Source organism: Rattus rattus, chromosome 9 (assembly GCF_011064425.1).
Source record: "Rattus rattus isolate New Zealand chromosome 9, Rrattus_CSIRO_v1, whole genome shotgun sequence".
Classification (NCBI taxonomy): Eukaryota; Metazoa; Chordata; class Mammalia; order Rodentia; family Muridae; genus Rattus; species Rattus rattus.
Window position 1 is genome coordinate 57,311,648 of NC_046162.1, and position 27,236 is coordinate 57,338,883.

At 52.1% G+C, this 27,236-nt stretch overlaps 1 protein-coding gene across 1 annotated transcript; it reads right to left on the reverse strand.

Annotated features, from left to right (window-relative positions):
• Positions 1 to 8,226: 8,226 nt before the first annotated feature.
• Positions 8,227 to 25,755, reverse strand: Osbpl7 (oxysterol binding protein like 7). The gene is given in 24 exon segments (XM_032912826.1): positions 8,227 to 9,158; positions 9,310 to 9,432; positions 9,548 to 9,674; positions 9,759 to 9,903; positions 10,051 to 10,195; positions 11,301 to 11,379; positions 11,504 to 11,567; positions 17,080 to 17,217; positions 17,394 to 17,461; positions 17,464 to 17,640; positions 18,458 to 18,551; positions 18,985 to 19,122; positions 20,395 to 20,490; positions 20,670 to 20,764; positions 20,857 to 20,989; positions 21,073 to 21,165; positions 21,396 to 21,499; positions 22,140 to 22,257; positions 22,374 to 22,469; positions 22,796 to 22,909; positions 23,841 to 23,894; positions 24,050 to 24,175; positions 24,282 to 24,433; positions 25,698 to 25,755. Coding segments are annotated over 23 exon segments (2,511 nt in total). The 5' UTR covers positions 24,357 to 24,433; positions 25,698 to 25,755; the 3' UTR covers positions 8,227 to 9,049.
• Between the last annotated feature and the right edge of the window lie 1,481 nt (positions 25,756 to 27,236).

Sequence of the window (27,236 nt, forward strand, 5' to 3'; positions counted from 1 at the left end):
CTCTGCTGTGTATCCCTCAATGAAGTGAAGATCCAGGCCCACAAAGTGTCGCAAAGCTAGCTATGCAAACCCCACCCCCATGTCACTGTCCCTAGAGTCCTATTTATACTCCCTCCAAATGTCACGTGTCTTTCCATGGTGTACTGGCTGGTTTTGTGTGTCAACTTGACACAAGCTGGAGTTATCACAGAGAAAGGAGCCTCCCTTGAGGAGATGCCTCCATGAGACCCAGCTGTAAGGCATTTTCTCAATTAGTGATCAAGGGGGGAGGACCCAGCCCACCGTGGGTGGTGCCGTCCCTGGGCTGGTGGTCTTGGGTTCTATAAGAGAGCAGGCTGAGCAAGCCAGGGGAAGCAAGCCAGTAAGAAACATCCCTCCATGGCCTCTGCATCAGCTCCTGCTTCCTGACCTGCTTGAGTTCCAGTCCTGACTTCCTTTAGTGATGAACAGCAATGTGGAGGTGTAAGCTGAATAAACCCTTTCCTCCCCAACTCACTTCTTGGTCATGATGTTTGTGCAGGAATAGAAACCCTGACTAAGTCACATGGGTCTTCCCTCACCACGTGTTTTTCCTTTACTGCATCAGTCTGTCTTAGAAAAACTCCACATAGGTCTGTATCAACTGACATCAGCCTGCCAATCAGTGAGAAACTCCCAGAACATCACCAGAAGTTCTTTAATGCATTTGTTTCTATGAAGTCCCGACAAGCAAACGATGACCATTAAGGAATGGCAAGGCATACCAAGAACATCCAGAATCGTCCACCGTCTGTTGGGTCCTTCTTCATCACGCGTCGCTTCACGCGTTCACTTTAGCAAGAATCCTTTCACCTGTGTCTGCTCAGGACAGCCTTGTTTTGACATAACTGACTTTTCAAAGAAACCAGGCATTTCCACTTCAAAGGGTATTTTTCAACTCAGTGTTCATTTGCATTTTAAGAAACTCCTTAGCAGGGCGGTGGTGGCCTTTAATCCCAGCACTCAGGAGGCAGAGGCAGGTGGATCCCTGAGTTTGAGGACAGCCTGGTCTACAGAGTGAGTTCCAGGACAGCCAGGGCTGCACAGAGAAACCCTGTCTTAGAAAAAAAAAATAAGACAGAAAGGAAAGAAAAGGAAAGAAGTCTAACACGCATAAGGCCAAGGTTGAGCTCTGGCACTATTAAAAGAGGGGGAAAGACAGCTGTGAAGGAAACGCCTTAGCGGGTTATTTTATTTATGGGCATGTGTGTGTGTGCATTTATGCACGTGCACACGTGTGCCCATCGAAGCTAGAAGAGGGTGTTGGATCCCCTGAAGTGGGGGTGCAAGCGGTCCGGAGCTGCCTGATGCGGCTGCTGGGGACGGAACTCTAACTGCTCTCAGCTTCTAAGCAGCCTCCCGCCCCAAGGATGTTCTTACCCTGGGAGAATATGTCTAGAGGAATGGCATCTGCAATAGGCGTCATTTTACACGGGGGAAATGCTGATGTCGTCACAGCCCAAGGAATTGGTGGGTTGGCGGAGGCTGCGAGCCAGTGTATTCAGTTCGTTTGGCAGCTTCCGTTGTTGCTACCGGTATTTTATTTGCTCAAGACAGGGTCTCATGTAGCCCAGGATGCTCTCAGGATGTAGCTGAAGATGACCTTGGAACCCTTTTCTTCTGGTGCCCTAATGCTGATATTATAAGCCTAGACCATTCCTGGTTTATTCAGTGCTGGGAATCGAACCCAGGGCTTTGCGTGTACTAGGTAAGCTCGATACTCACTAAGCTCCAGCCCCTAACTCGATGTCTTTGCAAAAAGCAGAAACCTGTCAATCTATAGAATGCAATTCCCTATTTGCCTATTTCAGAATAAACAGTACATCAAGATGCTCCCGGGAAATGAAGGCGTTAGCAAGCATCTCTTGCTTGTTTTGGCTAAAATGCTTTTATGCTCTTGACTCACGATACTGCCAGCCAGTGACAGATCTAAGAGGTAGTTTTTATTTCAAATACTGTAAAAACTGGCCTGTAACCTCAGCATGGGAGGCAGAGGAAGTGAGTGAGCTCAAGGTTAGTGGGAGCTACGCAGCAAGACCCTGTCTCAAAATATCATAAAAAGTGTATTGTGTTTTACAGTCGAGATCATAAGTTGGAAGCTCTAGTCAGTGCCAAGCAGTACAAAGAAAAAGAAAGGGCTGGGGTGTAACTCAGTGGCAGTCTGCTTTCCCAACACACACTAGGCCCTGGGTTTGGGTTCCGGCACTAAGAGAGAACAATGAGAATTCTGGAAAAGGCAGAGAGATGGGGAAAGGGAGCAGAGGGGAACATGGCTCTCATCCTAGCCTTGGGAGGTGATCAAGACAAGAGGAGCAGGAGTTCAAGCCCACCTTCACACAGCGAGTGGTAGAGCCAGCCTTGTTTCAAAAGAAGAAGGAGGCTGGGCACGGTGGTCCCCACCCTGAGTCCCAACACTTGGGAGGCAGAGAGAGACAGGTGGGCTCTGGTGAGTTCACAGTCAGCCGAGGCGACATAGTGAGATCCTGTCTCCAACAAAAAGGAAAAAAAACGAAAGAATGGAAGAAGAAAGAAAGGAGGGAAGGAAGAAAGGAAGGGCCACACGTGTGATTTTACATCATGGTGGATGAGAAGCCTCTTATCACCAGCTCTGGAGTGGGAACTGAGAAAGGCCATCTGGCCACTGACGCCATAGTTCAGCTAAGTGAGTAGCGGAGAGAGATCGCTATCCAGTCACTTGCACAGCCTGGCTTGGGGGTCCACAGTGTCCGGCTACATTGACCTTTGAAGATGGTAGGATGGTGGTTCAGGGGTCAATTTATGCTGGGCCTCACCTACCTTCTTTGTCAGCTGAGATCTTCCTGCCTTTCCGAAGCTTTCTGTCTTCTTGTACAAGTACTTAGGTGTTCAAGAATCACTTTTAGAAAAAAAAAGTTCTCTCTCTTTGTTCTCGTCCCCCCAGGTAATTAGGAACAGGAGGAAAAGCCTGGATTCTCCTTGTGACCTTTAATTTGGGTCACCTGATGACCTCTGCCATAGGCTCCTTTATCTCTTAGGGATGTCGCCTAGAAACTGATAACACCTAACCTCCTTCTTCCTGAAGGCTGAAGGCACAAAGATAAGAACAGCTGAGGCATCTTATGATGTCTTGTTCCAGACCCAGGAAGGTGCCTGAAGGTCTCCAGCGACCATCGGCCAGCAGTACAGCTCAGAACCAGAAAAGCCCTGACTGACCAGGAAGGCTTAGCTGAACTCACCTCCTACTCACTCCCCAACCTTCCGCCTTTCTTTTTATTTTTTTTACCCCCACCCCCCGCCTTTCTTTTTTTACCTATTTATTCTTGTGTATGTAAGTGATCTGTCTTCAGACACACACAGAAGAGGGCACCAGATCTCATGACAGATGGCTGTGAGCCACCATGTGCTTGCTGGGAATTGAACTCAGGACCTCTGGAAGAGCAGCCTCCTCTCTTCAGCCTCCTGATTTTTTTGCTTTAATTCAAAGCTTCACGTCAGTGCATGAAGACAGACTTGGGGATAGCTGGGCTACTTTGTTCCTTTTCTCGGCTTGTGCTGATTGCCCCGCCCCATCGTTCATCCCTTTGATTGATGTATTGGGAGGAGTGGCCAAGCACAGCCTGTTCAGGTTGCTGAGGCAATAGCTTGTGACTTAAAGGTCTGGTTAACCTGGAGCACCCTTCGTACATCCTGCTTTATCTGCCTTACCAAAAGGGAAGTCCAAAATTAAGGTTACATTTAGGGTCTCGATTCCAGGATATGTGGGTTATGGGGCTCAGACGAGTTGTTCATAGGGAAAGGTCCTCTTCTGGCAGCTCCAGAGGTGGGGGTGTGGGGGCTTGCCTGACTGTCCCAGAGCCCTGTTACCTGGTAGTGAGAGGCTCAGCTATTCTCCAGATGCTTCTGGAGGTGGTTGGGGTCCACATGAAGAAGAGGTTTCCTAACTCGTGAGTGCTCTGAGTTATGGTGGCGCAGAAATGGTCTGAATGGGCATTCATAGGTCGTGCACTCTATGTAGTTTCGTCTACTCTCATTTAACAGTGCCCAGGGTCACAGGCTTGAGATAACTTAAAGTCTCTGAGTGTGGCAAAATTGTTTATTTCTAGAGTGCCTGGCGCCCTCTTGAGGATTCTTGGAGAATTGCACTTCTGGTGTGTGTGTGTGTGTGTGTGTGTGTGTGTGTGTGTGTGTGTGTGTGTGTGTGTGTGTGTGTGTTCTCTCCTTCCAGCTGTGTTCCGACCCTTGCAGTCCATTCTCCCACCCATACCCTTCCCGTAGCTCAGCCCACCCACTTCCTTCCCGGATACTTCATTTTGAGGTACCTTTCATTTTAAGGATCTAGTATGTACCCGATCGATGGCTTGGTGCCTCCTGTTTGGAATTGCCTGTGTGAAACAACTCTTCTACTTAGAATATGAGGGCTGTGACCTCACCACCTGGCCTCGTTTCCTCCTGCTACCCCCTGCTTTGCCCCATACACTCCCCTCTTGGTCAGGCCCTATTTTTCTTTCCCCATTCATCATGGAAGGGGCCTGGAGTGACACACAGCTGTGCTTCGAGCCCACTCCAGATTTTAGAACATTAAGTCCATGCCCTCCCCTTTGCCCCAGCTGGCTCTGCTTTCCAGCCAAAAAGCCAGATGTTCAGGCTTGCCCCGAGGCCCAGCAGTTCATTGTCAGGACCAGACTGACAGGCCTGAGAATGGAGACCACCATTCCTTTCTATTGAGCAGTAAAGATGATCACTGTCCATCTGAATGGCTGCCCTAGGCCCTGAACAGGCTCCACAGATCCGGTCCAGAGTCAGACCACCAACTCTCCTCAGCCACGACCCACCAGACCCTGTCAGGGATGGGGCAGTGGAATTTCAGACACCTATTACCCTGGAATTTGAGGTGCTGAGACAGTGAGATTGCCTTGAGTACAAGGTCAACCTGGGCTAACAAAACCCTGTCTGAAAAAAAAGTGGGGAAGCCCCAGTATAGCTAACCATGTGGTGTCGGTGTATGTCTCCATTTGGCAGGCCAGAGGATTTCAAGCTGAAGTCCAGCCTGAGGTACACAGCAGCACTCTTCCTCCAAAGGCGATTGAGAAAGAAAGAAAAGGACCTTTCTGAAGGGGACAGACTTACGGAACCAGTAAGGATGACCACAATCTCCTCTTTGCACCTGTCCAGCTGGCTCCTGCATTCAGCTGAGAGAGGACACACAGAGATGGCACAAGCTACAGAAGACCCGGTTCCTGCCTCTCAGGGACTTAAATGTTGGAATTGGGTCTGTTTCAAACTCCAGTGAGGAGGGTGAACACAGGCTGGTCTCATTGGTGTTCTGCTCTGAGGGGAAGGTGGGGGATGGAGACAGTGTGTGCTCAGTGTTATAAAAAGGGCCTGATATATGTAGGCTTCAGCTGGCTTGGGGGATGGGTTGCAGTTATTTCTGGCATATGGTGTTAGGTCAAGTGTGTTCATGTTAACAGTCTCCATAAATAAACTGGAGATGTGAAGCAGGACGATCACAAGTTCAAGGCCAGGCCACATAGCAAGACTGTCTGGGGGGCTGGGGATTTAGCTCAGTGGTAGAGCGCTTACCTAGGAAGCACAAGGCCCTGGGTTGGTCCCCAGCTCGAAAAAAAAAAGAACCAAAAAAAAAAAAAAAAAAAAAAAAAAAAAAAAAAAAAAGACTGTCTGGGCTGGAGAGATGGCTCAGTGGTTAAGAGCACTGACTGCTCTTCCAGAGGTCCTGAGTTCAATACCCGGCAACCACATGGTGGCTTGTAACCATCTGGAATAGGGTCTGATGTCCTTTTCTGGTGTGTGTGAAGAGAGCTACAGTGTATTCATATACATAAAATAAATAATTCTAAAACCAACCAAACAAACAAACAAGAAGGACTGTTTAATTTGACAACAAGACGGAACCAAGCTAATAACTGCTGGTGCTGCCCGCTATAATGCTGCCCGACATAATGGCTCAGGCTTGTGGCTGAGGTAAGAGGGGTACTGTGAGTTCGAGACTAGCCTGGGCTACATAGTGAGTTCCAGGTCGGCCTTGGTAACATTGGAACTATCTTAAAATAGAACAGAACAAAATCCTCTGCCACCAACAAAAGCCCCTGCAAAGGCAGAGTCCGCTCTTCCTGGAGATGGGGAGAGAGGAGAAAAAGCCGTGACTAGACGTTGCTAGACTTTTGCTTCAGCCTAGCTCGTGTTTCTGGGCACTGGGAGGTGGAGGTGATGGGGGCATTTTAAGCAAGAAAGGTGCTAATTTAAATATCACCCGGGAGCTGGGATTGGTGGCTTAGGCGATGTCCATGTTCAGGAGGCTGAGACAAAAGGATTGCTGAACATTGAACAGTCAGGGCCAGCCTGGACTACACAGGGCTTCAGGGAGTCTGGGTACAGCATAGACAATGTTTCAAAACAGACAACTGGAGGGCTGGAGAGATGGCTCAGCCGTTAGGAGCACTGGCTGCTCTTCCAGAGGTCCTGAGTCCAATTCCCAGCAACCACATGGTGGCTCACAACCATCTGTAATGGGATCTGATGCCCTCTTCTGGTGTGTCTGAAGACAGCTACAGTGTACTTATATACATATATAATAAATAAATCTTAAATAAAAAAGACAACTGGAGACACACACACACACACACACACACAGAGAGAGAGAGAGAGAGAGAGAGAGAGAGAGAGAGAGAGAGAGAGCGCTCAGTAAGTAAAGTGCTTGACTTCAAAGTACCAAGGACTCATGTTTGCATTCCCAGAACAGTTCATGCTGTCATCCCACTGGGGATGAGATGGGAGATGCCTTAGTTAGGGCTTCATTGCTGTGAGCAGACACCATAAGGCAACTCTTCCAGAAACAACATTTAATTGGGGCTGTCTTACAGTTTCCGAGGTTCGGTCCATCATCATCATAGCAGAAAGGATGGCGGCGTCCATGGCACTGGAGAAGTTGAGACTTCTACATCTTGTTCTGAAGGCAAATGGGAGAAGACTGGCTTCCAGGCAACTAGGACAAGGGTCTTGAAGCCCAAGCCCAGTGACACACTTACTTCAACAAGGCCACACCTTCTAATAGTGCCACACCCTGAGCCAAACATATGTATAGCATCACAGAGATAGATACAGGCCAGCGGGCCTACAGATGGTCCAGGCCAATGAGACCTTATCTCAAACAAACAAGATAGAAGGTTCCAGAGGAAAGACCTGATGCCACATGAACACATTCACATGGGCACGCCCACGCCCATATACACACCCATATACGTGGACAATCACAAACTACGCAAAGGAAATCCTACAGGCGAGGCCAGAGGTCTGAAAGCCGGTATGTGCGCAGGGCCAGCTCCTCCTCAGGGCTCAGAGATGCTGCCTACTGCTGCCGGTTCACTGCATGCTGGACATTCCTGGCTGTGGAGCTCTCCCTCCCGTCAGCTTGCCCACCACCCATCGTGCCACAGCCCATTTCCCAGAGTGCTCTTCCCTGTGGCCAACTTTCTTGTTCACACAAGGAACCGGTTGATCTGCCCATTCCCTGCTTCCAAATAAGGCCACAGTTCCAGGAAGTAAAACATCCTGTGTGTGTGTGTGTGTGTGTGTGTGTGTGTGTGTGTGTGTGTGTGTGTGTGTGTGTGCACACACACATGCGTGTTCCATGGTTTACATGGGTTCCAGGGATCAGACTCAGACCAGCATACTTGCATGAAAAACTCTATTTATCCTCCTGAGACATCCTTTGTCTTGTTTTGTTTTTGAGACAGGGTTTCTCTGTGTAACAGCCCTGGCTGTCTTGGAACTCACTCTATAGACCAGGCTGGCCTCGAACTCACGGACCTGCCTATATCTGCTTCTCAAATGCTAGGATCAAAGGTGTGGGCCACCACATGTAGCTACCCTGAGTCATCTTGCCGGCCCAAACGAGTTACCTTTTTTTTTTTTTTTTTTTTTTTTTTCCGGAGCTGGGGACTGAACCCAGGGCCTTGTGCTTGCTAGGCAAGTGCTCTACCACTGAGCTAAATCCCCAACCCTACGAGTTACCTTTTGTCAAGCGCTTCCCCCAGTCCTTGGTCAGTGCTGACTGAGTACTGAACCCAGGATTGACTTCCTGCATGCTAGACACTCACTCTATTCCTTTGGAGATGGACCTTTTGGAGCGGCATGAGTCCATATACAGCAGTGGCTGTGAACTTTCCCCAGAGCCTGAGAACCTGTATTTTTCAATGAGCGGTCACAGGCCAAAGTCTAGGACAGTCTTTATTGGAGCTTGGAATGTCATAGCAATTCACCTGACTCAGGCAAACTGGGAAATTGAGCAGCAACTGTAACAGACACCAGCAACAGCGGAGGTGTCCTGGCTACGTGAGGAAGCCTGCTCGCCGGCGAGCAGGACACACACACACTCCTACACAAACGTACGCTCACACTGGCTCACTCCCTCCTGGGTGGATCTGAGGCCAGGCACCCCAGACTGCTCTCCACCTCTTGGGACTTTTGCTAAGCTGAGCCTGAGGGGGCCACTGGTGGAGCAGGGATGGAGGAGCCGGAAGCCGAAGGTGCTTTGCAGTTTGGGAGAAGGGGATGCAGGACAAGGGATGGGTCAGGGCACAGGGAAGATGCTGAAGGGAGGACAGAGGGGAAAGGGGCCATCTCCTCTCCTTCACTTACTCCAACACAGCCAACGCCCTGGGCACGGGAAGTCTGGGTAGCATCAAGGGGCCCTCTGTGTCCAAGGAAGGCACTGAAATGGGGGACGGATCTGGGGAAATTGGCATCCCTCCCAAACACTCCCAGAGGAGGAGGGTGGCTGAGCGAGAAGGGTCTGACACACCAGACTCGGGGTAACAAGACGGGGGGAGCACAGACTCCACTTCCATCCCAGTGGTGGACCGGGAGTGTGCTGAGATACAACCCCTCTGGCCAGCAGAGGGGGAAAGGGCTGGAGCCTAGGCTGCCCCTTGGCACTCAAGGGCAGCGAGAGGGAGCCCGACCTCACCCACATGTCCATAGCAGGAGCTGGGGCAGGAGTGATGAGCTAGAGCCTCCTGCCCCGAGGCCAGGGTTACCAGAGCACAGCCCCATCCAGGTTCCCATAGCCTGGCTCAGCGCGTAGCCTCCAGTATGTATGGTTGGTCACCCACCACTCCTTGCCGCTGCTGTCTGTCTGTCGCCTGGGGAAAAAGCATCATTAGGTGTGGGTAGGGGACAGTCCAGTGCAGGTTAGGTCCCTGGTACTGCCTCCCACCATCACTCTACTCAAAGAATAAGGGGCAATGAGAAGCCGGGCTGCGGAGGGATGCAGGGCAGGTAGGGCTGAAGCACCTGAAGAAGCGCGCCTGGTGGACTATGTTGTTTTCCTCCATTACTCTTCTCCGGTCGCGCTGTAGCTGCTCTATCCTTCTCTTCTGGGCCTCAGCGGCCTGTATGTTCCCCTCCTCCAGGTACCTGACGATCCAGACCTCGGTCAGTGCACAGGCTAGTCTCGGGGGTCCCCAAACCCGAAGTCTCTGCCCCTTCCCCATTTTAAGGAGTTCCTTGAGGGAGCCAGCCAGGCACTGACCTCTGGTCAGGCCGTAGCCGTGTGTCAGTGGAAGGCAGCGTCCGCTTCAGCTCTGCCGTCAGCTCATTCAACTCCAGGGCAAACTGCGTGAACCCGAAGTTTCGCTCATGGTCTGGGGGCATCGAGTCTGGGGGAGGCAAGGAGCTGGGACAGGTGAACTATGTTAGAGCCATCCTCATCCTTCCCAGCCCGCCCAGGACACCCCACTTACTGGGTTTCCAAATGCACTGCCCACCCGGTGGGGGGCCTCGGTACAGTCCCTCATGCCACTTCCCGAAGAGGCGGTGGAGGACGCGGCCACTCCTGCTAAGCACCGCACCTTGTACCTCATGGATGTTAGAACTCCAGTACTTGGCCTAGGGTGGAGAAGGCGGCCCGAGTGAGGAGCTCTCTCTACGTCCCAAAGACGTCCGGATTAGAGGCCTCTCTCATGGTGGAGGGGCGGGGTCAGGGTGGAGGGGCGGGGTCAGGGTGGAGGGGCGGGGTCAGGGCAGCATGCCTACCTTGCAAAAGGTGATTTTGCAGTGGCAAGAGCTATCTTGTGTATTTCGGATAAGCACTTCTCCGTAATGCTCGATCCAGCGCTGACCACTCAGGATGTTGTGAATACAGGACGTTACCTTGTTCCACTCAAAGTGGTCCCCAAACCTGAGAGAGACAGACACATAGGTAAATAGTCAGTCAGCCCTGGGAGGAAAAAGTGGGCTTTGAAGGAAATGTTCCCAGCTTGCGGTATCAAGTCACATGGGCCCGAAAGAAGGAGTCCCAGGGTCCTAGTGCCGGCCCTGTGATGTATGACCCTGTTCATTCAGCAGAGTCGCCATCACAGAACGTGAGTGAACGTGTCTGCATCCATTAGAAAGTCCCTGAGTGCCCCCAGAATACGAGAATCCCAACCACTCTCTGGTTCTGGGTTTTCTTGAGGCAGAGTTCCACTGGGTAGCCCTGACTGGCCTTGGGATTTGCTGCATAGCCCAGGCTGCCTTGAACCCACAGATAGCCACTTGCTTCAGCCGTCCAAATGCTGGGATTAAAGACAATGTGCTCCACCACACCCGGCCCATCTGTATGACGGACTTAGAGGAGGTCTTTCTATTTCAAGACAGGGTTTCTCTGTGTAGCCTTGGCAGTCCTGGAGTGCACTCTGTAACCAGGCTGGCCTTGAACTCCGAGATGTGCTTGCCTCTGTCTCCCAAGTGCTTGGACTAAAGGTGTGTGTCACCACAGCCGGCTGAAATGAGGATTTTTGGACTTGGTTTGTGATCCATTTGTCCCAAGATTCGTTTAGATGTCTGCGTGTGTGTACGTGTATCCCAAGATTTATTTAGATTTCTCTCTGTCTGTCTCTGTCTCTCTATCTCTGTCTCTCTCTGTCTCTCTGTGTGTGTGTGTGTGTGTGTGTGTGTGTGTGTGTGTGTGTGTGTGTGTGTGTGTGTGTGTGCCTGCATGCATGCTGGTTTGAAGTCTCAAGTGCATTTCTTAATGTGAATCACGATCAAAAAGTTGTGAAAGACACTTAGTCAGATGACCTCGTTAGGCCCCGCCCCCACCCTGTTCTTAGACATCGCACCTTTTTTTTTTTTTTTTTACAGTAACTGTTGCAAACGCAAGTGCAACATGTACAGAGGCTGCCTGCTATAAGCTCCTGAAGCTTAGGGCTAGACTAGACCCCTCTAATCTGCCACAGCACTGGCCCCATGGGCAGCCAGAAGGCCCACGGGCAGGCCCGGCCACTGGGATCTACAGTACTCACCTGGGCAGGCTGACATTGACTGTCCCCACGGGCACGATCTCCAGGGATTTGCCCCAGAACTTGTTCTTCCATTTCATGTCTGGAATTCAGTTGGGGGAGGGACAGGGAGCAGCAGAGATGAGGCCAGAGTGATCCAGAATGTTCCAGCCACCCCCACCCCGCTATCCCTGACCTTCATGGTCATCCAGCCCCACATCCCTCACCTTGCCAGAAGATGAAGTTCTCAGATTCTGCATGACACGCGGAGATCGGGGGATGATGGGAGACCTTAATGAGCAAAGAAGTCCTTAACACTGTCCTTGAGGAGCTTGGGATCTTCTCCTAATATGCCTCCCTCTTACCCCAGGTTCTCTGACGCGACTTAGTTACACAAGAATCAGTTAATTGTAAGTCTTTTTTCCCATTACCTCCAGTGGCCATCCAAGTCCTTATTCTCTCCTTCCGGTGGGGGCCCTGTGTTCTCCCTGCTCATCTGCCTTGCTGGCTAACCTTGGCCAGTCCTTAGATAGAGCCCTTAACCAGCTTGCTTTGGGCAGACATTCCCTGCAGTGTACCAAACAGGGCCTCCAGCCTGTGCCCTGAAACCTGGCCCTCCCTGAGGACCTGCTTCCGTCTCCATTTGCCTCCTCCCCATCTGATCACAGTTGGCTCTACTCCACAGTCTGGAAACTTTTGGCCTTATCCTCACTTGGAAATGGCTTCACATCTGCAACCTTCAAAGTGGACATTCCTACAGTCTCACCTCCCTGTTCCCTGGTCTTTCCCAGACTCTGGCTGCAACCAAGACTTTCTCCTTACCACCCTGCTTTCTCGTGGCCTGCAGGCGGCACCTTGGCTTCCCTTCCTTCTACCCAGCATTCCTACCCTTGCTCCCCCCACTTGCCAGAAATGCCAGGGCGTCCTGAGTTCAAATCCCAGCAACCACATGGTAGCTCACAACCATCTGTTATGGGATCTATATCAGATCTCTTCTGGTGTGTCTGAAGACAGCGACAGTGTCCTCACATAAAAAAATAAATCTTAAAAACAAAAACAAAACAACAACAACCAAAACCATGCTTGTCACCAACCCCGATAACTTGAGTTTGATCTCTAGAACCTACATGGTGGAAAGAGAGGAGACTCCGCAAGCTGTTCTCTGACTTCCACACGTGTGCTGCGTGTGGAACATATGCTCATATACACATACATACATAAATAAACGGAGTAAGCAACTTTTTTTTAGACAAGGACTGAAGAGATGGTTCAGCAGTTAAAAGTCCGAGCTGCCTTGCTGAGGACCTTAATTCAGTTCCCAGTCGGACAAATCCCGACTGCCTGTAACTCTACTTCCAAGGGATTCGGCGATCTCTTCTGGCCTTTGTGGCTACCTGCACACGCGTGGCATAGCCACATACATCATAAATAAAAATAATGCATCTTGGAGACCAGAGAGTCGTCTCAATAGTTAAGAGCACTGGCTGCCCTTTTGGAGAACTTCGTTTTGGTCCCCAGCACCCACATGGAGGCTCACGACAGCCTGCGACTCCAAGTTCCAGGAGCTCCAACACCCTCCTCTGGCCTCCATGGGTCCTCCATGAACATGGCACATGGGCGTACATGTAGGCAAAACACTGATACAGACATAATTAAAATACAGAAAAAAGCTTGGCTGGACAGCCACTCTTTGTATCCATCCCTGGCCGAGACCTTATCTGGACACACGCAATCTACAGGGGAAAGATCCAGCTTCATATAGCTCTACATCTAGGCCCTGGGCGCTCAGCCATCTTCTAAGGCCCTAAGCCTGAGCCACCCCTAAGGCCCTCTGCTCCTGCAGTGAGAGGGAGAACAGAGAACAGGAAGAGTTAACTCCTTCCACTCTCGACTCACCCCTGCTCCTGCTCCCCTCCTCAGCTCCCCACCCCCATGCCGCAGCTCTCCTCAGCTCTCCCACACCTTCTCCCTTCAGTCCTTCTCTCTGCGTGGCCTCTTCTCTCTGAACGAAAGGATTTCCTGTTTCTCCCATCCTAAGCCGCAAGCCTCCTCTTTCTTTTCCCACACAAGCACGCATAGCCCTTTTATTCATAATCTCCCCAAACAGGAAACAATTCAAATGTCAATCAAAAAGAAAACAAGCAAATTGCGGTGTGTCCGCACAAAGGCGGATTCAGTAATGAAGGAACAAAGCTACGGGCACACTCGGCCGTATGAACAAGGCTTTATACTGCGTGATGGGAGCCATCGGCGAGAGTGCAGGGGCTATGACTGCATCCTCAGCCTTCCCTCTCTAGAGATGGACGTCCTGCTGGCATCTGTGGTCACCATTCCTGGCAGCACACCTAGTGGCAAAGGTTCTCCCCGGGGGCCGGAATGGGAGGCTGCCTCCCTACGCTCTATTCTGCTTTGTAAAATTTTCTTTCCCTTCCCTGGCACACGCCTTTCATCTCTGTTCTCAGGAGGTAGAGGCAGGTTCAAGGCCAGCCAGGGTTACGCCGTCATAAGACTTTGCCTCAAAAAACAAAGCAAAAACGCCACCCCGACAAAAACTGGACCAATTCATCTCTCTGCCTTGTGGTAACCTTTCTTGAAAACAGTTGCATTTTTTCCTAGTTTTGAATTAATTTTTTCTCTTAAAAAAGTTATGTGAATGAGTGAGTGCCCACGCGGATGCATATGTGTTATTTGTCTGCAAAGACCAGAAGAGGGCATCGGACCTCCTAGAACTGGAATTACGGTCAGTTGTGAGCCACATTGTGGTGCTGGGCACTGAACCTGGGTCCTCTAGGTTCTCCATCCCTGAGCCATCTCTCTAAACCCTAGTGCGTGTGTGTGTGTGTGTGTGTGTGTGTGTGTGTGTGTGTGTGTGTGTGTGTGTGTAAATATGCACCCATACACATAAATACACTTATGTTTAGGGAATGGAAAGGTGGATCAGCAGTTAAGAGAATATACTGGGAACCTCCTCAAAACATCCTACAGCTACCGCTCCAAAGAAATCCAATGCCCTCTTCTGCCCTCCTTGGGGACTGCATTCATATGATGCCTGTCTCTGTCTCTCTCTCTGTCTCTCTCTCTCATATATTATTTACTCAAGAGTCCATACCAGGGGTTAGGGATTTAGCTCAGTGGTAGAGCGCTTGCCTAGCAAGCGCAAGGCCCTGGGTTCGGTCCCCAGCTCCGAAAAAAAAGAAAAAAGAAAAAGAGTCCATACCAACCCTTTGGGAGCGGTTAGAATCTATTTTATAGTGTGTTGGTCACTGACCTGATAAGTCATAATCGTTCAGAAAGCATGAGTTTTATCAGGTAAGGGCAGCTGCTGGGCAGGCACTGGAAATCCGGACTGCATTCATATGATGCCTCTCTCTGTGTCTCTCTGTCTCTCTGTCTCTGTCTCTCTCTCTCACTCTCCCTCTGTCTCTGTCTCTCTCTTTATCTCTGTCTCTCTCCCTCTGTCCCTCTCCGACTCTGTTTCTCTCTGTCTCTCTTTGTGTCTGTCTCTGTCTGTCTGTCTGTATGTCTGTCTCTCACCATACACACACACACACACACACACACACACACACACACACACACGCACGCAGCTTCTCAGTGTAAACAAATGAATCCAAGTTCAATTTCCAGCACCCACATGGCAGCTTACAAATATCTATTACTCCAGTTCCAGGGGATCTGATGCACTCTTTTGTCCTCTGCAGAACCAGGTAGGCAAGTACTGTACAGTAGGGGAGGACCTACTGTACAGGCAGGCAAAACACACACATAAAGTTTAATATATCTACACACGTACCTATAAATGCCTGTTCGTCATACCTGTGTCTGTACACAGGAGCATGTGTGTGGAGGTCAGAGGACAATTTGTCGGAGCTCGTTTGTTCTTTCTACCATGTAGGGCATGGAGATTGGACTCAGGTCGTCAGGCTTAGCGGCAAGCACCCTTACGTGCTGAGCTATCACACTGGTTCTTTTTCTAGATTTTATTCTTATTTTGTAACTTTCACTCTTCTTGGGGAAAGGGGAAGTGGGGGAGGGACTAGGAGAGGAGGAAGGGAAACTGCAGTTGGGATGTAATGTATGAGAGAAGAATAAAGTTTAAAACAAAACAGGGCGGGGTTGGGGATTTAGCTCAGTGGTAGAGCGCTTGCCTAGGAAGCACAGGCCCTGGGTTCGGTCCCCAGCTCCGAAAAAAAGAACCAAAAAACAAAAACAAAAACAAAAACAAAACAAAACAGGGCACTGGAGAGATGGCTCAGTGGTTAAGAGCACTAACTGTTCCTCCAGAGGTCCTGAGTTCAATTCCCAGCAACCACATGGTGGCTCACAACCATCTGTAATGGGATCTGATGCCCTTTTCTGGTGTATCTGAGGACAGCTACTGTTGTACTAATATACATAAAATAAATAAATCTAAAGAAGATAAAACCTTTCCCTCTTGTCAGGGTTGTCCAACCCTTGTGGAGGGGGAGGGTTGAGGCAGGGTCTCTCTCACTATATATAGTCCTGACTCTCCTAGAACTCGCTGTGTGGACTACTGGCCTCAAACTCACAGAGACCTTCCAGCCTTTACCTCCCTAGGAATGGCATTAAAGGCACATGCCACCATACCTAGCCTTGTCCAACATTTGATGCAGTGATATGATGTCATCTACAAATGTGTTGGGCTGATGTCACACTTGTCCATGGATGCACTCAGCCAGTGTGGGCTGCAAGCTGGGTACACCTGCTACACTCTATAACTCCATTTCTGCCCCTGTCCTTTCTGCCCCTGGTCCCACGGGCCACTGCCCCTCCAGGTGACACCTGATTTGTCACCTCATGCCAGCCCCAGGTCTGCAGGCCTCAAAGTCAACAGGATATTCCTCTGAGAAAGTGCCACCCAGTGGGCAACATGGTTTGGCTCCTTTCTTACCTTCCGCCTCTCTCTTGCTAGGTGGCACCTGCACCCATGCACAAAGTCTCTTCAACTAGAAAGACAGGACCGTCCAGCTTTCTCCATCAGCTCACCAACCTCACTTCCCGGTACTGTAAGAGGCCCCTCCATACTTGTTCCAGTCTGCTGCCCACACAAGGTTGGCAGCTCCTTGGAGCTGGGCCCTTCACTGTGCCATGGGTGGGTACCCTGGTACAGGGTCGACCACTTCCCAGGCCTCTCTCCATCTACCTGGCTGCTGAGTTCTGTCAGTGGTGACGCAAACAAGAGCTCCTGAATCTAGCATGCCACGGGCTAAGTGCAGGATGTCCTTGGCTCTCAGGTAGATGACTTTAATGGCCCGATAATGGCCTCTGCCAACTGTTGCACACCACTGCCTGAGTGTTCTTTAGAGATTGCCACTGCGAACGTGCCCGAGTCTCCCACGCCTCCCACTGCCTTCAGATTTAGAAGCAAATAAAATCCCAGAATGCACCTCACCTTCACCTACAAAGCACAGGGTTTAGCCTGCCCTCAGCCCTGTCTCTAGCTTTGCTGAAGTTGATCCACCCTGTTCTACACACATGTGAAACAAACCATTCTTCCAGCTCCTTACCCAGGCTTTCTCCAATCCACCCTTCGAGACCTAGCTAGCAGTGCTGCCCCGCACAGCACACCTTGGATGTGCCTTTGGGTACCCCATAAGTTCTGCTTTCCTCTGCCTCCCATAAGAAGAGCAAGGCCCTTCCCCATTAGCACGTCCCTAGCCTGGGGCCACTGCTTCCTGCTCTTCTCCGTGCACTAGCTCCGCTGGCCCACTTTCTGGTCCCCACAGCCCAGGCCCTCCCTGGCCCAACCCTGGAAATAGTCCTCCCACCTCGGGGCCCACACCTGCTCGCTGATAAAACGGAAACCCCGGTCAGGCCGCTCACACTCGTAGGTCTCTCCCAGGACCGGGTTGAAGGGCTTGCATCCCGCCCGGTGGTACGTGGAGGAGTAGGCAGAGACAGCAAAGGCTGCGATGTACACCTGTGGGCAGGCCAAGCAGAGTGCCGTAGGTAAAGAAGCCCCGGAATGGGGACAGTTGCCCGCCGTAAGCAAAGTCCGGGACTTGGATGTAGTGCTCCAACATCTGGGACCCACCCGGCAGGGGCCTGGGATGACAGACAGAACCCGAGGAGAAACAGGTGGCCCTGAGTGGGTACCATGCGCTCGCAGGGGTCAGCCATGCGGCTGGCCTGGTCCAGGAGGCTGCTGTACTCCAGCTCCTCATGAGCCTCTGCAGCGTGTTGAGCGGCTCGTTGAGCTGCACGGGCATTGACACCTTGGACAGGTCTTTGCCGATATTGTTGCGGAGGATATTCCACAGGCTCACGTCTGTCCCGGGCCCACTGGCAGCTGGCAAGCAGCGGCGTCGAGGGGGCCCTACGGCAATCCCTGGAACACAGGCCCCTGGGCCAATGCAAACGCTTTAGTCTCCCTCTGGACACTGGCATTCCAGACATGCCAAGACCACGGCACAATTGCCTCCTAACCACCTGAGGCATCCCAGCGTTGCCCGCTATGGTAGGTGACGGGCATCTGACTGTTTGTGATAGCCTGAGGATGTGCGTGGGCAGCAGGGCTAAAAACCACCCAGACAGGACGGGTCCACTGCTGTACACAGTGCACAGAAGCTGGACCGATGAACAAAACAGATGCCAGGGTCCACATTATCCACTGTCCTGCCGCTATTCGGGAGGGACAGGGTCCCCTTGAGTTCCAACTCCCTGTGGAGCTGAGAATAACCTTGATCTCACTCTTCTGCCGCCACCTCCTGAGTGCTTGCTGGAATTAAAGGCGTCTGCCGCCATTCTCAGTTCATGCTGCACTGGCGCCTGAACCCAGGGCTTTGTCTGTAGGAGGCAACAGTCTACAAACCACACTATACTCCCTGTCTCTGGCCATTTTTAGTAAAACGCCAAGCCCAAAGCTACTCTGCTAATGTGCTCAAGTGGAACCACGTGTCCCCCTGCCATACCCTATTACAGCCAATGGGATGAGGGCCAGCACCGTTCCCAAGTCTGGTGCACCTAACCCCAGGAAGTGATCCCCCCCATATATTTCTCAACTCATGGTTCCAAGGTTAATTCTAGAATCAGTACCCAAAGGCAATCTCCCACCAGACACAAAGGACTGCCCCCCCCCATGACCTAGGCCACCAGCAAACAGCTGCTCTACACATAAACCCAGGTTCCCCCTCGTCTCTCGGCCCTCATCCAGTTGGTACCTTTTGGATAGCGGTCAGCTCCCCTGATGTCCAGCACCTCTTCAGACAGGCTGGTGGTGATCTCGCTAGCACATGACTCTTCCTCCTCAGAACCCTGGGTAGGAAAAATTGGTAGGTAGGGGTAAAGAGACGGGCAGTGCCCAGGACCTGGTAAGAATGTGATGAGTTAGCCCTTTGCTGGAAGCCCTAAGATATCGTCCTGTCATGGCTGGTACCAATTTGTAGAAAAGAGCTGAGAACTTGGTAAGCCAGAGAGGAAAGAGGAGTTGATGGTACTGAGATGCTGAGTCTGGGTCAAAGGAGCATGAAAGCTGAAATGGGCTCATGGGAAGGATAACTTCAGAGAGCCCACAGGTAAGGCATGGCCAACAAGGAGAAGAGGTTTCTAGAGCCTCACATATCTAACAGCTGGGTGTGCTCTCAGAGATGGCTGCTGAGGTGGTGAAAAAGAGCATGGGGATCTCCGGGCCCCACACCCATCCTGCCCAAGTCCCTTCTCTCCTGCTGCCAGCTCCCTCCTCCCTCACCTCATTCTCGGAAGAACTGGCAGAGAGGAGCACCTCACAGGCATCAAAGAACTCGGTGTGGGAGTCAGCGAGGGATAGCACGCTGCTCTGGGACAGCTGGGGGGTCAGCTCCCGGCCTTTCCTGTACAGAGCTTCTTGCTGTGGGAACCAGATGGAGGCGAGACCTCAGAGGCCACTGGAGTGACAGTTCCTAGAGAGGGAACTGTCCACCCCCCACCGGACTTAACTCCTGCTAAGCGGAAATAGCAGAGGGAGGAGAGAGCTTAGGGAGAGGGATAAACTTGGACTTGGAAGAAGTGCTGGACACAACAGAGCCTGGCTCCACCCTTCTCCCTTGCTGGCCCACTCAGTCTGGACCCATGGACAGGTGAAGCTGTGTCTCCATCTTGCAGATTAGAAGACTGAGGCTCAGAATACAAAGCTGGCATGCAATGACCACATTCAGACTCTAATCCAGGCTGACTACTACTGAGGGACCATGAGTCCACTGATTAGATTCTTTAGGTTTTAGTTTTGTCATGCAGATATGTCCAACCTGTGGCCCAAAGCCGTACACAATGGAAGGCAGACTAATGCAAAATCATAAATGTATTTGAAGCACTGTAAAAATTGTTTGTAGGGCTGGAGAGATGGCTCAGCGGTTAAGAGCACCTGACTACTCTTCCAGAGGTCCTGAGTTCAATTCCCAGCAACCACATGGTGGCTCACAACCATCCGTAAAGAGATCCGATGCCCTCCTCTGGTGTGTCTGAAGACAGCTATAGTGTACTAATATATAATAAATGAATAAATCTTTTAAAAAATTGTTTGTAACTTTTTATTGTTATTAACTTGTTTATACGCTTTTGTTTGTTTGCTTATTCAAGACAGGGAGGGTCTCTCTGTGTAGCCCTGACTGTCCTAGAACTCACTCTGTAGACCAGGCTGGCCTCGAATTCACAGAGATCCACCTGCCTCTGCCTCCCAAGTGCTGGGACTACAGGGGTGGATTATGCTGTTCTTGGGTGTGAATTGTGATGTGAAAAGGCTGGGCAGGCCTGCTAAAGGGTAAGAACCAGCTCTGAAGTAAAAACAGAAGTCTCAGAAGCCAGACATGCAGCTCAGACATAGACTTCTTGCCTAGCATGGGCAAGGCCCTGGGTTCACGCCTCAGTACTACAACCAAACCAAACCAAACCAAAATATGATGCACAAGCCATCTCCAAGATCAGTCAAGAGAACTGTGGTGTTATGTGAGAGAAAGGGAACCTGGATTCCCTCCAACCCCTCCCCGTATTTCTAGACTTAAAAAAAAAAAAGTAATAATAATAAAAATAAATAAAATAAAATCAACCCTGGCCCCTGCCCCTGGCTATCACACCTGTTAGGAAAAGCACAGGGAGGACTCCATTGTCTACCCTAGAGCCTCACCTCCTCCGGGTTCAGGGAACTGAAGGAGTCTGCTGTGGTGTCTGAGGAGATGGAGAGTGAGTGGAGGCGTCTCTGACCGTCCGGAGCCTCAGAAACCTGAGGCAGAGGGTGAGGGACTGGGTGTGGGAAGGGGAAATCCTCCCCATCTACCACCCGCACCAACTCAGGGACAGCCCCTGTCAACCCCCAGCCCTGGCACAGATTTCGCCAATGGGACCTGCAGTCCTCAGTCTTGGGCCCTCCCTCTGATCAGCTATCATGTCCCCGAGGCTCACCGCCATCCTTGACAGCTCTGAGCCCTGGTGCAGGTCTCTCAGTCGGTCCCGTTCTGTGGTGAGGGCAACCAGGACACTGCTGAGGGAGTTGTGTACTGTCGGGGACAGACCAGACAGTCAGACTCTGTTTCCTTTCCCGACGGACCTCTCGACCCCGCTCCTAGCCCCCTACCTAGCCCGTACTCACCCTTCTGGGCCAGAGCCCAGAAACTGCGCTGTAAATGGGCATAGTCTGGAGGTGGCAGGCCACGTGGGCCGGAAGTGTCCCGAGATTCCAGGTAACGAGACAGGTTGGGAACAGAGCCATGCAGACGGCCAACCTGACAGTGAACACGAAGGGTGAAGGGGCGCCTCCTTCAGAGCATTGTGTCCCTGCAACTTGGGGCTCAGCACCCCATCTCACCCGTCCAATGGTGTCATCCTTGGCAAAGCCCTGTGTGCACCACATGCGGCTGGTCCGTTTCCCCTTCTTGGGTCTCTCGGTCGTCACTGAGGCCTGGCACGTTGAAGAGTAATTTCAGTCACAGAGTTGGGAGAGACCATGGAGGAGCGCACAGATTGCCCGGGCGGGCATAAGGGTGCAGCATGCTGGCAGTAATCCAGGCAAATGGAGCAGAGAAACCGTCCGGAGACTGCTGGGCAGGTACGAAGTAGGCAGGCCTGCCCCCATGAAGTGATGGGGATGAGGGGCCCTGAGCATTCCCTGCCCACTCCTCTGGCCCTTACCTGGTGTGTGGGGATCACAGGGGCGGAGGGGATTCTGTGTAGGGACTCCAGGCTCTGAAGGAGTCTGTGTAGTTCCTGCAGCTTACCCTGGCATTCTGACAGCGCTGGGGGAGAAGGAAGGAGAGGGCACTGCTCTCATAGAGGTACTAGGGTTCCCTGTGTGTTCCCACCCCACCCCTGACCAACGACCTCCCTCAGGTTCTTTCCACCCGAAAAGGTCGCTGGCGCCAGGGAGAGTTTGACACTCTTCTGTGTGTCTGTCTCAGGAGTGCAAGCACTTCCAGTTCTCTGGGGTAGCTGCTTCTGATTTTCTGGGAGGCCAATGGTCTATCCTCACCCTGTCTGCAGACCACCTCTCACCTCTTTTGCCTGTGCACGGGCTCCGTTCCCTTACTATACCTCCTTATTTATACACACTACCCTCTCTGGGTCACTCTCTTGGTTTCTTACTGCAAGAATACATTTCTAGGGCACAGCCTTCCCCTGTTGCTATTCAGAAATTTTACTGCGCTGCATCAAGCAGAAGTCCCAGGGCCTGCTGTGTGCCCAGGGCACGAGCCTACTATCTTTCCTAAGTTGGAGCTCCTCAGAGCCAAGAAGATTTGACAGAGAGGACTTGATCATTTTGGAGGCGGGGGGGGGGTCCCTCTGAGGAAGTGGTGAACATTCTCCCTTCTTGTTGATACTTCCCAGATCCGAGAACATGGGCCCTACCCACAGAGGCCCTGGGCCAGGCACCCTCACCATGAGAACATCGGTCTAGCCCATCACTGTCCCTCAGCCAGGATGACACTTTCTCTCGAGGTCCAACCCCAGGTAAGGCTGAGGCACTGCCTGCTGTTAGCGTCTGGGTGCCAGGAGCCTGTGGGGAGTAAGTCAAGGGTCAGGAAAGATGGTGTCTAGCCCTCTGGATCTCAGTTCCCAACAACCTCCACCAGATCGTCCTATAACCTGCTCTCACTCCAGGGCCCATCTTACCTTCCGGTGAGTGGCATTGGGCAGGTCCGAGCGCTGGGCCAAGCGGTGGGCTCGAAGCTGAGACACCCAGCTTTGGAACAGGTCCTGAGATTTGATCTGAAGAAGTGTTGGAGAGAGGTGAGAAGGGAGGGGTTGCTTCCCAGGAGCAAAATATCAGGTCTCCAGGCATGCAGGGAATTTCCCTAGAGCACCCAGTCTGCACAAAACCCTATCACAGTCGGAGGATGACATCCCAAGCATCAGAGTTCTTAGTCCTAAATCTGTTAACAGCCAGCCACCAGAGTGGGCTGGCTCCTGGCTGTTTCGCACAATAGAAACTTTCTTCTCCTCAAACTCTAAGACGAGCCCTCGGCAACTATGCTTCTGCCTTGACCACCTCTGCCAGGCTGGTACCCACAACACTCTGTCCTCAGGAATGTCACCTTTAGGTGGTAAATGTTGTCTTCTGTGTCGAGGTCAATGCGCTGGGCCTTTTTGTTGATGGACATGACGGACAGCCGGACATCGATGGAGCCGTGAACCTTCCCCTTGGTGATCTGAAGTGGAGGGTTGGTGGGGACAGGGGAATGGCTTGAGGATCTCTGGAGCACAGTGTCATCACCTCCTGGAGGCCACTCCAGATTCAAGGGTCAAGCACCTCGAGCCGTATACAGAGGGGCTTTTTCGTCACCTCATAGGTACAGAACATTATGCTATGTCCAGCTTCACCCAGGTCTGAGAGGTCATAAAAATACTACCACCCCTGGGAGTCTACGTGGAGGAGGAAGGACCACGCCCTGGAAGGAGCCTGAGGGTCCAGCCTTGCTTCTTGTTCCCAGCACAAGAGGAGGACAAGGTCTAAGGTGACAAAGCCCCCATTTCTTGGGCATTCAATTTGCATCATTTGATAGCTCTACAGGTGGCTGAGTGTGCCCCCCACCCCGTGACAGCAGGAAGGAGGCTGAGTCCTAGGGAAGCAGTTGTCTCATGGTGTTTTGGGTTCTAGGGGGCCACAGAGGAAACCAAAATGCAAACCTGCTCATTGTCTAATAGCAAAAGGTACAGCTTCTACACACAACTTATATATACGGTCTCCCGTGCGTCCTTTAAGCACTTCTAGACGACTTCAAATCCCTAATGGCAAGCAATGGGCACGCTATGGGCTGACGGTTCTAGTGTTTAAGGGATCATGACAAGGAGAAAATCTATGTGTTTAGTACAGACGGATTTTGAAAGTTTGCATGGGTGGTGTGTGTGTGTGTGTGTGTGTGTGTGTGTGTGTGTGTGTGTGTGTGTGTTTAAATTGTTGAATCTGCAGATGTGGAGCCTAAGGATGCACAAAGCCAACTGTAACTCGACAGAGGTTGCGGAGAAGTGGAACTGAGTGAGATCCATACCCTGCTCTGGCTAACTCAAGACACCCCCCAACCTGCTCAGAGCATCCTGGGTCAGGCTCCCCCCATACCCCAAGCCCGGAACCTGACTCACATCTTGTCGAGTCGTGGCGTAGTGAAGGACCCCATCCTCGAGCACAAAGTACCTCTGTCCCAAAGGGGCAGGACCAGGCAGGCAGCCAGGAACACAGCGGGTGGAGAGAAAGCAAACACACACCGTTTTTCTTCTCCTTTCCACACAGGAACACCAGGGCTGTCCAGCAGCCTCCCTCTCATAGCTCCTCCCTTGCCCTGCCACCCTACCTTGTGCCAGCCCTTAAGAGGCCACTTCCTCTTCTTGAGCAGGTGTCCTTCCTGTCTCTCAGGCATGATGTCTTCTGCTCCCAGCCTGCCCCGAGGCTCCTCCACCACCTCCCACAGCTCGGAGGCCTGAGGTCCAGGGTAGAGGGAGAACAGCAGTTGGTGAGCTCACTACCTCAGTCCACGACCCAGGGACCCGAGCTCCGTCCACCCTCCGCCATTCTTCTACTCAGACCTGCTGGGTACTGCCGGGCTTTGAAGACTGAGTACTCTCAGCCAGGGAGGGAGTGTCTCTTTCCTGGAAGTCCATGAGGAAGAAGTTATTCCCTGGTGAGGACAGCAGAGCAGGGTGGGATGGGGAGAATGTCACCTTGTCCTGGGGGGACCCTTGAAGCAAGAGAGACCCATGAGTACCACCATACTGTCATGTGTCCCACCTCTGGTCCCTCCCGCACCGAGATACACATCCTCCACTCACATGCCATCCTCACACCCCCAGGATGCCCTGACCACCCCTGGGCCTGAGCAGCAACACCCAACCCGACCCCCACTGTGGCCGCTGCACCCAGTGGGTGGCTCTGCCTTGGATAACACCCCAGGAATCCAGGAAACACTCTGTGTGTGTGTGGCTGGGGAGTAAAGAAAGAAAGGGGTCCAAGAAAAGATGGAGGGACTCAGAGACTAGGTGGGCAAAGAGCCTCAGCTCAGTTGCTTCCTCCTCCAGAATCTCTTTGCCATCCCTCTGCCACAACTGCTCTGCAAACCAGCCTCAAACTTCTACTAATTGGCCCCCTACAGCTGCCAGTTCTCAGGCTTCCATTTTCTGCATGGGGAAACCGAGGCCCGAGACAGTCCTATTTTCCCACGCCCCCTCTCACCAGACGTGCCCAAGGATACCCACCTTGGACTCTCTTCCCTGCAAAGCCTCACCAGCCCCTTGCTACCATGTTAGTCCTCTGTGCTCCTGAGAAGCACCTCCCACTCAGAAGGAGCAGGACACTGGCCGGCTGAGACACTGTGGGTGGGAGAAGAGGTGGCCAAGAACATGTCGAGGTCCACCCAGGTCCCGCGGCAGTGCCCACAGGCGCCCTTGGCACCGGCGCTGGCCATCCTGGCTCCGCCAGGAGATCAATAATGCATGAGTGTGTGTGTGTGTGTGTGTGTGTGTGTGTGTGTGTGTGTGTGTGTGTGTGTGTGTGTGAAGGGGAAGGGACAGGAGGGTGATGTTGCCCTGTCTGGGGAAGCAGCTCAGTGCAGCTAGCAAGCACCTGAGGAGTTGAGGCCCAGAAGGGGCAGGGAAGTGACAGTGTTTAAGTGTGGCCAGGAGGTCACAGCATAAGGGCCCAGGCTACGAGAGGCTGGCCCAAGGGGAAACTCCTGCATTCAGCCATTTAAAGTTTCAAAACTCTTCCGGTGCTGGGGTATTTCTATGCCCTTGTCCTAGCCGCTAGAACCCTGGCCATTTGCGGCTGGCCCCCGGCAGAGGTGGGAGGTGTCTACCAGTAGGAAGGAGAGGTCGAGTGAGTCAGGTGAGTGCCACCCCCAAACCACCTCCATTCTTAGCGCCTTCACCAGAGGAGTGGACCCACCAGCTCCAGGAGAGAGGAAACCTTCCCAGGAATGTCAGGTAGTGTCAGCAAGGCCCCCTTACCCCAGGCTCCATGGACGCCAGTGCTTCTTGGTCTGTATGCTGATGTGCCTCTGAGACACTGTCTCCGAGTCACCCGTTACCTCTTCACAGAGCTGAGCAGCAGCAGCAGCAGCAGCAGCCGCTGCAGAACCAGGAAGGAAGGAGACGTTGGAGCCTCCCCTCCAGCCGGATCTCCCCACCTGCCCCTCCCCCGTTGCCTCCTCCCGCCAAGCTCCGGGCCGCCGCTCAGCTCTGCCCCCCTGCTCTCGGGAGGACTAAGGACGGAGTGGTACCAAGTGACTTGGAAATGAGGGGCATAGTCCCCACTGGGCAGGCATAGTTCCACATGCTTGAGAGTACTGGATAACTGCTGGCTTCAAGCCATTGGAGGTAAAGGATTTATTCAAGCTAACGTGCCCTTGACCCCAGTGAACACTCAAGGCCATTTCCTTATTCACCCTGCCTCTCGATTTACACCTGAAATAGATGGCACATTTCGGACCAGCAAGGATATCAGGTTGACTGGGAAGGGACAGAGACACCCTCCCACCCCACCCCCACACACTCTGGGACATGACAATCTGTGCCAGGAGCACAGTCAGCAGACAAGAGGGACAGCAGAAGCCCCACAGAGGCTCTTCATTGAGAGCAATGCCCTACCGGGTCAGCCCACGGTAATTAGGAAGTGTGGGTGCAGCAAATCTCTGAGGTGGGAACAGCTAGCAGTCACAGGTTGGCAGTTATAAAAGAAAGCCAATTTGGGGGGTCCCTCCCCTGACTCTCAAACACTTTTATCCCACTATGTTCAGTTGCTGAAGTAATTAAGAATTGTCTCTTGACACAGACCTACAATTCATCCAAATGGATGAGCATAGTCTAACAGGTTTGGTGCCCTAGAAATGGTAGCACTGGTAAGATCTGGGTATGACAGGAAGCTGGTATGTGGCCTTAGAGATGGTGTGGGCCAATTGTCTGCTCCCCCTTTCCAGTCTTACCACACAGATAGCTGCTGTCTGGGCTCCCTTCAAAACCTCAGCTTGGATCTGCCTCCCAGGAGGGAGGGGTGCCCTGGGCAGCACCAGGCAGGCCTCTGGAGGCAGAGCCATGAAGTGGCACCAGGAGGAGCTACTCTGACATCCAGAGCCTTAAGGGCCTTTTAAATGATTGAGTATCCCTGGGCATCTGCAGAGGTGGGGATTGTGGGAAGTTGGTCCTGGCTCAGGCCAGAGGATGGCTGCTGCAGATCTTCAACTGTCCAGGATTAAAGACGCTGGGGCACTGCTCCAAGTCTGGGAAGAAATGCTAAGAAGTGCTTCACATTCAACCCTCATCCATTCAGGATCAAGGACAATGGCAGGCCACAGGCTAGAAGACTCAGGAGTGCCTCTTGCCACAGCCCCCAGAGCCCATGTTAAATGAGAATTCTAGTTCCCCCAGTCTTCATAAGGAAAAGCACGTTAGGTGTTGTATCTGTAAGGACAGGCGACTAGGGAAAATGGTTTTAAGAAAGGAAAGTGAGGATTTAGAGAGGACTTTAAGTAACCCAGACAATAACTTTGT